The sequence below is a fragment of the Neoarius graeffei genome, chromosome 25 (genome assembly GCF_027579695.1).
Source record: "Neoarius graeffei isolate fNeoGra1 chromosome 25, fNeoGra1.pri, whole genome shotgun sequence".
In the NCBI taxonomy this organism is placed as follows: domain Eukaryota; kingdom Metazoa; phylum Chordata; class Actinopteri; order Siluriformes; family Ariidae; genus Neoarius; species Neoarius graeffei.
Window position 1 is genome coordinate 40,357,055 of NC_083593.1, and position 14,047 is coordinate 40,371,101.

A 14,047-nucleotide genomic window follows, 5' to 3' on the forward strand; every position below is an offset into this window, starting at 1 on the left:
CAGGCATTAAGTAGAGATTTGGGATGCAGCCTACATATGGCTTACAGAATCACACTATTCTGTATAATTAGTCTTTGCGCTGAATGACCAGGTGAGCATACCATGAGGTTATAATAAACGACATGGCTTTGGACGAGGTCAATGGGATGACAATCAGTCAAACAATGGCTGTGTATCGAACTTTCCTCTCCAATGTATTAATGGATTTTATGCTGGGAACATGCAAGATATTCACTGACGAATAAAAACAGCCTCAAAAGTACGTCACTATTGTACTACTGATGTTTCTGTAAGGACCGGAGTTGTGTTTGTTCTCAAAGGCATGTCAGTACCAGAGTAGAATATCCAGAGAACACTATCTGTATTGCATGAAAATAAATGCAGTTAGAAAACCAACTCATATCAGTCCTATTTGGGGGTCTTGTAAACAATTCAACTTTTAATTGACTTTAGTTTTCTTCGTAAAACAGAATTTCTTTTCATTTTTAAGTGGCGTTCAGCGCAGTAGGATATCAGCTTTGGCGAAGTCCCTTATCCCACACTGAGGTAGTCCTGGTGTATTCTGTACGTAGAAGTCCAAGTAAAACCAATGGGCAAGTTCAATCTGGAAGCAAACTCGGATGGCATTGTCCCTCTCTTCACTGGGGATGTGGAGGATGAAGCGACTACAGGACAAAAGACATCAACAACGAACAATCAGACCTGGCATAGTTGTGAAACAGTTCTCACATAATACCAGTCAAAAGTTTGGACACCCCTACTCATTCATAGGTTTTTCTGTATTGTAACCAGTTTGTACACTGTAGAACGATACTGAAGACATCAAAACTATGAAACATATGAACCATATCTGGAATTATGTGGTAAATGATGTGTCAAAATACGTTTCATATTTTAGATTCTTCCAAGTAACCACCGTTTACCTTGACACTTTGCACACTATCGGCATTATCTTAACCTGCTTCATGAGGTAGTCACCTGGAATGCTTTTCAATTAACAGGTGCCTCATCAAAAGTTAATTAGTGCAATTTCTTGCCTTCTTAATGTATTTGCGATAAACAGTAAAAACACAGTAAATAGCCCTAGTCCACAACTTTAGTAAGCCATATGTCAAGAATCGCTCAACTAAGTAAACAGAAACGACATCTATCATTACTTCAAGACTTGAAGTGTCTCTTAATGAATAAAAAGAAAAAAAAAAAAAAAAAAACACCAAACTTTTGGCTGGTACTGTATTTCACCAAAACAAACATTTGCTTCAAAACTTTCGTTTTGTCTTGGCATATATCATACACATACCTAATCAATTCAGTTTGTAATCAGATATTGTCTTTCAAAAAGGTCTATAAATATGTCATTAGCACTGGGCTAAACTGGACCTGAAATTCAATTTCGAGGCTCCTCTAGACACATGTCAAAACCAACCAACCACTCTATAGATGTGGTAGAAAAAAAAAAAAAAAAAAGTGTACAAGCAATAGGGATAACCGCACCCTGGAGAGGATTGTGAAACAAAACCCATTCAAAAACGTGGGGGGAGATTCACAAAGAGTGGACTGCAGCTGGAGTCAGTGCTTCAAGAACCACCACGCACAGACGTATGCAAGACACGGGTTTCAGCTGTCGCATTCCTTGTGTCAAGCCACTCTTGAACAAGAGACAGCGTCAGAAGCGTCTCGCCTGGGCTAAAGACAAAAAGGACTGGACTGCTGCTGAGTGGTCCAAAGTTATGTTCTCTGATGAAAGAGAACATAACTTCCATCCAAGATGGCGCCGCAGACGGCTGCCACGGGACTTAGCTCTCTCGTACTTTTTCTTTCTGTCTGTACTATGAAAGCTAAGTCAAACCGGAGTCAAATTCCTCGTGTGCGTAACATACCTGGCAATAAAGGGCTTCTGATTCTGAAAGTAAATTTTGCATTTCCTTTGGAAATCAAGGTCCCAGAGTCTGGAGGAAGAGAGGAGAGGCACAGAATCCATGTTGCTTGAGGTCCAGTGTAAAATTTCCAGTCAGTGATGGTTTGGGGTGCCATGTCATCTGCTGGTGTTGGTCCACTGTGTTTTCTGAGGTCCAAGGTCAACGCAGCCGTCTGCCAGGAAGTTTTAGAGCACTTCATGCTTCCTGCTGCTCACCAACCTTATGGAGATGCAGATTTCATTTTCCAACAGGACTTGGCACCTGCACACAGTGCCAAAGCTACCAGTACCTGGTTTAAGGACCATGGTATCCCTGTTCTTAATTGGCCAGCAAACTCGCCTGACCTTAACCCTATAGAAAATCTACGGGGTATTGTGAAGAGGAAGATGCGATACGCCAGACCCAACAATGCAGAAGAGCTGAAGGCCACTATCAGAGCAACCTGGGCTCTCATAACACCTGAGCAGCGCCACAGACTGATCGACTCCATGCCACGCCACATTGCTGCAGTAATTCGGGCAAAAGGAGCCCCAACTAAGTATTGAGTGCTGTACATGTTCATACTTTTCAGTTGGCCAACACTTCTAAAAATCCTTTTTTTGTATTGGTCTTAAGTAATATTCTAAATTTTCTGAGATACTGAATTTGGGATTTTCATTAGTTGTCAGTTATAATCATCAAAATTAAAAGAAACATTTGAAATATATATCAGTCTGTGTGTAATGAATGAATATAATCTACAAGTTTCACTTTTTGAATGGAATTACTGAAATAAATCAACTTTTCATGATATTCTAATTATATGACCAGCACCTGTACATGATGGAGATCAGTTAAGTGAAGAGACGACAATGAAGCTCGTGTTTAAATAGCACGAGTGACACATGATTTAATTTAAAAAATTTATTTAATTAGCTTTGCCATAGCAAGATAGAATAGAATAACAAGAGTTGCATAGAATATCAAAATGTGATAAAATACATATGGCTCTCAAAATAAACAATCAAAAATATAAGTAAACAAATTGGTGAAACTAAAAATGAAAAACTAAACTTAAATTATCAATTTCTAATAATAAAAACTAACCTAATAAACCTAACTTTATTGTAAGCTCTTAATCAAATCGCAAAATACAAAATATGACTTGATTTCTTTTATTTCTCTAGGTAGAGAATTCCAGATTTTAGCTCCACTAAATAAAAATGTCTTTTGTCCGAAACTTCGGTTCACACAAGGTAACAAAAGGTGATAAGCAGCAGACCTCGTGTTATCATCATGGACACTACTGAAATTAACCAATTTTTCAGTGAGATACTTTGGCGCCAGGCCGTTCTGAACTTTAAATATATAGATATATATATGTACATACATTATGGCTGGGAAACCACTACCAATTGCGCCAATTACAGTGGTCCCATTATACCAAATCTGCATGTCTTTAAAGATTTTTGGCAGGGGGGGGGGCTTTTTTCACCTTTATTGGATAGGACAGTGCAGAGACAGGAAATGAGCAGGAGAGAGAGACGGGGAGGGATCGGGAAATGACCCTGGGCCGGAATCGAACCCAGGTCCCCGGACCCACAGTACGGCGCCCCATCCACCTGAGCCACGACGCCCCCAAATCTGCAGGTCTTTGAAATGTGGGGGAATCCGGAGCATCTGGAGGAAACCCATGCAGACACGGGGAGAACATACAAACCCCACAAAGAAAGGCCCCTGTCGGCCCCGAGATTTGAACCCAGAACGTTCTTGCTGTGAGGCAACAGTGACAACCACTACACCATATAGAAGATGAGCAGCATGAAGTTCAGGACTGTGAAATAGAAATGACAAAATCCGAGGAAACAATTTTAGCAGGGGGTCTGGAGGCGCAGCCCCCCAGGAGCTGTGGGCCTGGGGGCCGCAGGGCCCCAGAAGCTGAACAGATTTTGTATATATTGATAGATTTGAGGCGGCACGGTGGTGTAGTGGTTAGCGCTGTCGCCTCACAGCAAGAAGGTCCTGGGTTCGAGCCCCGGGGCCGGCGAGGGCCTTTCTGTGCGGAGTTTGCATGTTCTCCCCGTGTCCGCGTGGGTTTCCTCCGGGTGCTCCGGTTTCCCCCACAGTCCAAAGACATGCAGGTTAGGTTAACTGGTGACTCTAAATTGACCGTAGGTGTGAATGTGAGTGTGAATGGTTGTCTGTGTCTATGTGTCAGCCCTGTGATGACCTGGCGACTTGTCCAGGGTGTACCCCGCCTTTCGCCCGTAGTCAGCTGGGATAGGCTCCAGCTTGCCTGCGACCCTGTAGAAGGATAAAGCGGCTAGAGATAATGAATGAATGAATGATAGATTTGAAGCATCTCCTGAAAGCAAATATTTTCTCAACCATGCCATTTAATTTGAACTGTTATTATTATGTTGAAATAATACAATATGAACTGATTTACCTTTTAATTGATAAGGGTTCACTTGAAGAATGAAAATATCAATAACATACCTCATTTTGTAAATGCACTTCTATTCTTGTGTCGATTTGTATCAATTAATTGGGTACCATGATGTCTTTTCCAGGGGGGAAATTCTAGACTGACTATTAAATAATAGTCACTAATGTTCTTGTTTTTGAACTGATTCAATACCAAAATGTCTTTCTTGTTCATGTTAGACAAATTCTAGTCAAAAACTATATACAACTATTTACAAGTCAATATTTATATTTATTTCCTTTTCTTTGTTAGCAGTTTCTTCAGCTTAGAAAGCCTACTCTTCTCTTTCTGACTTTCTATATGGCTTTTCCTTGCTCTTTTGGTCTCTCTTTCATTACATATTCATGATAACAATGAACATTATGAACAATAACAAGTTAAAACTACATAAATAATAAATGTGAACAAGATGGTCTACCTGGTAATCTATAGTTCAACAGCTTCAATTTCACCAATTCCACATGTTTTTTTTTCCTTTAACATGGTCAACCAAACGTGTTCTTCCACCAGAACCGTACTTCACATCCTGATGGCACAAGATGCGGTAAGCTTTCCCTGGTTCTTTTATCTTCCGTATGTGCTCATGGAGATATTCACTACCGGCTTTAAACTCCAGCCATCGCCAATTCCATGGATTTTTGATGCCATTTTCCTTGTCAATGTTTTTGACATCGTCGGTCTCACCGCCCTCCCTCTGAATGATGTCCCTCCGTGACGCGGACATACCGTGAAATTCTCCTTTTCAAAACCGTTGATATCGAAAGCGTGTTTAAAGAGCACAATGGTAAAACGAAAAGAACACAAGATTCGCACCATGGTTTGTAAACATGGCACAAATGCCGTAAACTGGTCTGTCATTGTCGCAAAAAGAAAAAAAAAAAAAAGATACCAAAAAAATTACGATGTCGTTACAGAAAGAACAATTTGCAGTAGGCTCTTTCTCAGACTTGCCGGCTCGGTGACACTCGCTGTACGAGACTACTAGCGGTCGGTAGACAACAACCCCTACCCAATTTGTTATTGCAAAATTAGATGATTTACTAAAATTATAATCAGGGATGTGATTTGGGGCTGGTGAAATTATCTGAAAATTTTAACCGGGGGTCTGGGGGCCAAAGGCCCCCAGCTGATCCAGGGCAGCGCCCTGGTGGGGGGACAAGGGGGGCGAAGCCCCCCCAAAGCTCCTGGGTTCTGGGGTTTTCTGACTTAAAAATTGTACTAAAATGGCAAGCAAACACACAAGAAAAAACTTGTCATGATTAACAAATTCAAGCCAATTTAATGGTCAACATGCAACTCTGAGCCCCTACAGTAAATTCAATGATTCTTAACTGACAAAAAGCCAAAACATGAAACCTAAAAATGTCATTCTAAATTAAATCATCTGCATTAAAATTGTATAAGGAAAAACAAAATTTATACTTTCAATTACTGTAGAAGTTGAACATACCTAAATGTGCCTTTTCAAACAAACATGACGCAACATAAGAATTCACCCACAAGTCTTCAGGAACTCTCAAAGAAAAAAGATGCTAGCATCCATGTCCAGTTCCAGCATATCAGTCACTTTTTTTCTGCACTTTCTACTCTAGCAATGTCAACTTCATATACATAACTCTATAGTGTTCACTCACTTAAGGATATTCAGAACTACTGTGTTCACTCACTTAGGTTTCGTTTCTATCCCGGGCTCCAGCCCGACTTTGCACGCTCGTAGCTCGGGCAGGGGAGGTCCCAGCCTCCCCAAACTTGACAGCCAGAGTCCTCTGCCCTCCCCCCAAAGAAACAGCGCTGGCAGGGCGAGCTAGGCCCGCGCCTCGGGACGTAATTCGCCCCGAGGCGAGCCGCGGCGCTCCGCTTAGGTTTCATTTCTATCCCGGGCTCCAGCCCGACTTTGCACGCTCGTAGCTCGGGCAGGGGAGGTCCCAGCTGCCCCAAACTTGACAGCCAGAGACCTCTGCCCTCCCCCCAAAGAACGAAATCGCTGAACAAAATGTCTCACCGTCTTATGTCCAACGTCTGTAGCAACCTCTTTCTCCAACCATTCCCAGCAGAACTTGTTTTTCACCATTCTGTCGATTTCTTTAACTCGATTTGCATCTTTACGCTCGATCACAGAGGCTGCCATCTTCCAACTCTTTGTTTGAAGCGAGCTTTCGTATAGCTATCTAACAAGCGCGTTCATTGGTTGTTACAGAGTGATGGGCCAATCACGTACCTCGTTTGAAACGAGGTACGTGATTGGCCCATCGCTCTGTAACAGATTGGGCGGTTGCCAGATTGGGCGGTTTTAAGTGCATTTCGGCAGGTTTTGAACATATTTTGGGCTGGAAAACGTCAGCAGTATCTGGCAACACTGCTCGTTTCATCTCAATGACGGAAAAAAATGTTTTTTCAAGTTTTGAGATGAAAAAAGCGGAATTCCGCGAATTCGCAGAAAAATCACATTCCTGTTATATTTTTGGCGGCCAAATTCGCGGAATTCCGCGGATTTTTCACAGCCCTGGAAGTTAGCACCCCAAATGATGAGTTTGTGATGAGACAGAGACCGATAGTCAAAGTGAGAACCTTTTTTTCCACAATTTAAACTTCTAAAACTATTTAAAATTTGGTAATGTTTGCTTGCTAGAATAGGCAGGTTAGATTTTAAATATGGAGAAGCATCTTTTGGTGAACTGGAAAGGAGATGAAGTCTTTAAATACAATTTTGTCCCTTTGGAGAGAACTTTACATGTGATATAAAAGTGAAACATTTGAGCACATGAACCTCATTTTGAGAATTATAGCCTAGATAGAAAAAGTGAACATCTGAGCATGTGAAAAGATTTCCCCCAGACACACACAAACAAGTGGCGTATGAAAACTCATTTTTAGGATAGTAGAAATCACTTATCAGTCACTGAACCCCATAAAGAATCACAATATTACAGTATATAAAACGATTCACTAGTTTCTATCCATCACAGTAAACAATATTTCAGCACACAATAGCCAGAACGACTTCCGGTTCACATCAAGGATCATTTTGCAAAGCTCATCCTCTCATCAGGGTCAGATATCAACCTTATCTTGGTGAAGTTTATTTTGTCAGATTGCCAACTGTGATACTTTCATAACAAAAGCACTCACATTACCAAAAGAAGACGTTAAACAGGCGGCTGGCTAGCATGAGCCACTGTGGCCTGTATTGTAGTCATATACAGTCTGGGTTAACTGGATTAATAGCCACTGGAGTAGTGTTTACTGCAGTGTGCATTTTTTTTTTTTAAATTAAGTTTATTATTACTGGTTGCATGTTTTAAAAAAAAAAAAGTTACTTAAACTACGCAGCTACCTGCAGAGGTCGTCCAATACACCGTTGGGAATCTCCCCTCGTTTTGTCTCCATGTTATTGAGGGTAAAATCATACCGAACTAGCAAAACTGCTTAGATGAAAATAAACCGTGCAAAGCAACCGCACCCGCTTAGTTTACACCGCCGCGATAAAGAGACGCTTCTACCATTTCAATTACAAACTAAGTATTTAACAAAATACAGAAAAACCACTTAGTTTACTCGTCTGCATTCATTACGACGTCGCTAGCTAACTAGCATCGGCTAAAAATATTACCTCACTCAATCCTCGGCGGGACTTCAGGAAAACATTTCAGCGAGGGAGGGAAAAGAAGCTATAAGGACCAATAACATGCTGCACTAGACTTAACAGTGAATTATCAGCCAATCGTATCGCTTCTGTGTAATTGACAAGCGGGAACAGCCAATCGAGATGGAGCGATAGGAAGCTGCAAGCACTTTCGGCTGACCGAACACGGAAGTATGTACAAAAAAAAAAAAAAAAGCTGATGTTTCAAATCGCATAGAGAATGCACAGCTGTACATTGTGGTCACAAATATATTACTAGTAAAAGCATAAAAATGTTTTTATTTGATCATAATTGCACAGCAAATGATGCATGGACTATAAATGCATATACATATAAATATAGATGTATATGAATAGAGGAAATACTAGGTTTCTTTTATCTACAAGATTATGTTATTGCCACATAATAGTGTTGATTGTAATTTGGTTTGTTACAGCTCAAAAATAAACAATTTGGTGCCATGGCGGTGTAGTGGTTAGCAGTGTCGCCTCACCGCGAGAAGGTTCTGGGTTTGAGCCCAGTGGCTGACGGGGGCCGTTTTGTGTGGAATTTGCATGTTCTCCTCATGTCTGTGTGGGTTTGCTCCGGGTACTCTGGTTTCCCCAACAGTTCAAAAACATGCAGTTAGGTTAACATGGGGTGGCCTTGGGGTGCGCCACGGTGGTGTAGTGGTTAGCACTGTCGCCTCACAGCAAGAAGATCCTGGGTTCGATCCCAGCGGCTGGTGAGGGCCTTTCCGTGTGGAGTTTGCATGCTCTCCCCGTGTCCGCGTGGGTTTCCTCCGGGTGCTCCGGTTTCTCCCACAGTCCAAAGGTTAGGCTAATTGGTGGCTCTAAATTGACCGTAGGTGTGAATGGTTGTCTATGTGTTAGCCCTGCAATGACCTGGCGACTTGTCCAGGGTGTACCCTGCCTCTCGCCCATAGTCAGCTGGGATAGGCTCCAGCTTGCCTGCGACCCTGTAGGACAGGATAAGCGGCTACAGATGAAGTGCCCTTGAGCAAGGTACCTGACCCCTAACTGCTCCCTGGGTGCTGTAGTATGGCTGCCCACTGCTCTGGGTGTGTGTTCACTGCTTCAGATGGGTTAAATGCAGAGGATGACTCTCACTGTGCTTGAGTGTGCATGTGATAAATAAAGGTTTCTTCTTCTTCTAACAGTACATCAGACAGAGTGCAATACAGGATAATAAGCACTGGACAACGTAAACCTGGCATAAGAGAAGAGGATGGAGAACAGGAAAGACATAAAAACAACATAATGATAGAATTGGTCTGTGGGCTTCCTCTTAACACTGTAATTATTTAATATATAAAATAAACACAATATCACCATCATTTGCATTCTAAACATTATTTTTAGATCATATTGTAATAACTAGTCTAATCATGAAAGTATAGTCTATGTGCCAATCTCCTTGATTAGGAGAGAGTGAGCACTTTTAAATATTACATCATGGTGTGTGATATGAGACGCAATTAAAGATGGGTTTATTTGAGAACTTGCTATATAAAGTATACACAGATCTGTCCTTGTCCAGGGAACTTTCAGCTGTCTGTTTAAACACTCTAATGTCCAATCTGTAAAACTCTGTTTTAAAGAAAAAGCATTAATATTTTAAAACTGATTTTGAATAACAATGTACATCGGAGGCCAAAAGTTTACATACGTCATAAGAGGTCATTTTAACACAATAGCTAAAAGCTGGTAAACTCAGTCAGGATTTTGGCCTCCTTGCTTAGGCACACTTTTTCAGTTCAGGTCACAAAGTTTCCTTGGGATTCAGGTCAGGGCTTTGGGTTGGCCTTGCCACCACTACTTTCATTTTGTTTTCTCTTTAAGCTGTTTTGTTTAGAGGTATATTAAGGATCATTTCCTACTGGAAGAACCAGTTACAACCAAATTTTAACTTTCTGGCTGGTTCTTGTTTGTTTCACTTTAGTAGTTCTAGATAATCTTCCTTTCTTATGATGCCATCTATTTTCTGAAGCACACTGGTTCTTTTTTTTCCCCAGCAAAACTCCCCCACACCGTGACCTTTCACCACATGCTTCACAGTTAGGATGGCATTCTTCAGCTTAAACACCCCCTCACACACACTAGTGGCCAGTTACATTTTTTTTGTTGTTGTTTCACCTGACTAGAGAATTCCTCCAAAAGACCACATACAAACTTCAGTCTGGCTTTTTTAATGCCGGTGATGAAGTAGGGGCTTCTTCTTTGCACGACAGTTTTTCGGTCCATGTCAATACAGGACTTCCAATTAACTCTTAATTATGATAATTGGCCAATCAGAACTTTGTGAAACATGAAATTAAATATCTTTAGCCTATATGTACTCATCATGTTTTCTATGATCATGCTTTCTAGTTGAAGTTGCAACACAATCCATTGGACTCTTCTTGAATGCTGGTAAAACAAAAATACATGCATCTTAATCCAACAACAGATGATCAAATACTTACTCTAGATGGTGCCAAGCTTGAACGTGTTGATGACCTCCGGTACTTAGGCAGCTATATAAGTACAGTTGATACCAGGATAGGAAAGGCATGAGGAGCTCTCAACCCTCTTGCAAAAGTCTGGGTCTCTCCAATCAAAAAAGCAATGAAGATGAGGCTATTCAAGGCATTAGTTGAGATCATTCTCCTCTACGGTTCTGAGTCATGGACACTAACAAAAACTCTCATGAAGAGAATCAATGGCACATACATTCACAAACTGAGAAAAGTCCAAAATGTTTCTTGAAAGGTGCATATCACAATCAAAGCGCTTTATAGGTCAAATCCTTGCCTTTCTGACACCATAAGGTGCCAGCGGCTCGCCTTAGCTGGGCACATGTCAAGACACAATGAACCTGCTAGTAGAGTTCTGCTATGAACCCCAGATGTGCGTAAATGAGTTGGGCGACCAAACATCACTTTGAAGAAAGTCCTTGAGAATGACACTGGGCTGGAGAGAAAAGAACTTCATATGGCTATGTTAGACAGGGTGAGCTGGAGGAAGAACTTCATGTCACCAGCTTCCATCAGTAGATGTATGTATACTGTTGGACTAAACTGTATATCAGAATGACATAGACTGAATCCCAAATAACTCTGTGTGAAATATTGGCTTACACTTTATACAGACACATATTCACATCTAAGACAATTTAGAGTAGCAAATCCACATACTGGTATTTTTGGGAGTAGGGAGGAAACCAGAGAACCTGGAGGAAACACACACAGAAAAGTGAAGAGTGTGTGAAACTCCACACAAACTGACCAGTAAGGGTCAAACCAGGAATTCTGTGATTATGTCAGTGACAATACTTTGTTGCATGCTCCTATGCACCTCATCCAAGCTTATCTTTTTATATAAGAAGCAAATAATGTTAATATGCATTTTTTTTTGCACCAACAGAAACAAACCACATTATTCTGCAAATGCATCCTTGTGCTGTACAGTTCACTTGATACCCTGTGTTTACAAACCTATAGTCTCTGGTGTACCAGTGGGGGCAGTGAATGATTAAGGGTGTGGTCTGGAGTAATTTATATATTTATAATTTAATAACGCGTTCAAGTAGCTAGGACTTATATAACATTTCAGAACGTATAATAATAATAATATTAATAATAATAATCAGTGACTTTATATTACCCAGCTTTAGGAAGGTTTAAAACGTTTCACGCACTTCCCCGAAGTGACGTCACCGTTATTTAGGGTTGCCAGGGTGGTAAAAATGCATTCTTTTTTTTTGAAGAAATTTGCGTTTGGATGTTTTTGTCTTAAAGCAAATAATCAGAATGAAATCTTATCAGTTTCTTATCACATTCCTTATGTTTGTCATAACATAGATTATGACAAACAAAAGGAATGTGTATCTGTGGGGTATAGAACCATTTGTTTTAAGATATATTGCAAATATATTGCAAAAATCGGGGCGGCACGGTGGTGTAGTGGTTAGCGCTGTCGCCTCACAGGAAGAAGGTCCTGGGTTCGAGCCCCGGGGCCGGCGAGGGCCTTTCTGTGTGGAGTTTGCATGTTCTCCCCGTGTCCGCGTGGGTTTCCTCCGGGTGCTCCGGTTTCCCCCACAGTCCAAAGACATGCAGGTTAGGTTAACTAGTGACTCTAAATTGACCGTAGGTGTGAATGTGAGTGTGAATGGTTGTCTGTGTCTATGTGTCAGCCCTGTGATGACCTGGCGACTTGTCCAGGGTGTACCCCGCCTTTCGCCCATAGTCAGCTGGGATAGGCTCCAGCTTGCCTGCGACCCTGTAGAAGGATAAAGCGGCTAGAGATAATGAGATGAGATGAGATGAGATGTATACTTGTAAAACCTTATGTGTGTACATCTTTCATGTTTGTAAAGCTTGAATCTTTCATGTAAGTATCTGAGGACCGTTTTGTAAGGCAGTGCACTGGATTTTGTTGTGTGTCTTACACAATGACAATAAAGCAATCTTGAATCAAGGATTGAGAGGAGAAAATGGGGTAATAGCTGTATACATAGTTTGCACATGACGTCACAGAGTCGGGGATTCCTTAGTGGCGGCCATCTTGTGGGTCAAGCTTACCGTACGGGTCACTGAGCACACATTGTAACGCGCGAGTACAAGTCTTCAAAAGAACCCAAGCAGGCAATTTAAAGCTAGCAATGGTGCACACCTGTTGTATTCACGGCTGTCGTAATAGGTCAGATGATGACGTCAAGCAGAGCTTTTATGGAATTCCCACTGTACGGGAGCACGAAGGCGAGCAAACAAAGAAACTCAGCATACAAAGGAGAAATCTATGGCTTGCAAGAATCAACCGCAAGGATTATCAGCCTTCCAAACACAGCAAAGTCTGCTCCGATCATTTTATAAGTGGTAAGTTGTTTAAATAAACAATCAATTGTGTTTAAGTTTGTTTTTGGAAACCAAAACATCATGTAAACAATCTCTGGAGAATGCCTAACTGGAACCGCTGAGTGTATGTTTACATTGTAATGTACACTTAATATCGCTCGTTTGTCATGTTTCTATTTGACACTTGTTGAGAGCTCTAAAATTCCAATGTTTACATACCTTGGCTGTAATTAGGACACGACTGTCACTTGTTTTTATATGGTGGACTTCACGGACCCAGCCACAGACAAAATAATTGTATGACTCCAGCGACTTGTATGCTTTGAGGTCGTCAAGTGTGTAGGCACTTTTACTATTCACGAAATAGTTCACAATATCAGGGTACGATATGGATGGCAGCCCTGCATAGTCACTTGAAAATGCATCTTTGTCCACTTCGTAGGGGTCAATTCCCCCAATCAAGGCCAGTTTGGCTGCATACCATTGTCGTGAGATGTCGTCTAATGTATCTATATACTTCTGTTTGCTTGATTTTGCCGACATTGATCTTTATTTTAGAAAACTGACTATATAACTTCATAAATTCGTCCGAGATAACGTAGCCGGTAATGGTGATGGTCCCTTTTGTTTGACCCACAAGATGGCGGCTGGAGGGCTCTCCCCGGAATGCCGTGACATCAGTGAAACTATGTATTAACTACAGATACACTACAGCTAGTGCAAATCAGAAATGCATGCACACCACGGTGACACTGAACCCATTTACCATGCAAGGACTGAAAAAGACAAACAAAATATGTTTGCTTTTCCAATGTCTGATTTTTTTTTTTTTTTGAGCTAGTTTCAGGTCTTGATGAGATGTACACTATATAATCCAATGGTTTGTGGACACCTGACCATTACATCTATATGTGGTTCTTCCTCAAACTACTGACACAAAATTGGAAGCACACAATTGTACAGGATGATTTTTTGTATGCTGTGGCATTAAGATATCTTTAATTTCCCACAAGCCAAAGTTTATGAAGACATGATTAGCCAAGTTTGATGGAGAAGAACTCGAATGGCCTGCACAAAGCCCTGACCTCAACCCCACTGAATACCTTTGGGATGAACTGGAACACCGACTGCACCCCAGTCAGGTGCCTGACCTCACTAATGCCTAGATCAGACTACACAATAT

At 41.3% G+C, this 14,047-nt stretch overlaps 1 protein-coding gene across 1 annotated transcript in view; it reads right to left on the minus strand.

Moving 5' to 3' along the window:
* The window catches only part of dcp2 (decapping mRNA 2), a 29,554-nt gene extending 21,532 nt beyond the window's left edge, over positions 1–8,022 (minus strand). Inside the window, exons 1-2 of the mRNA XM_060908920.1 lie at positions 7,721–8,022; positions 514–665 (exon numbers count right to left, since the gene is read on the minus strand). Coding sequence (XP_060764903.1) covers positions 514–665; positions 7,721–7,773 — 205 coding nt within the window. The 5' untranslated portion in view covers positions 7,774–8,022. The remainder of the gene's footprint in view (positions 1–513; positions 666–7,720) is intronic.
* Between the last annotated feature and the right edge of the window lie 6,025 nt (positions 8,023–14,047).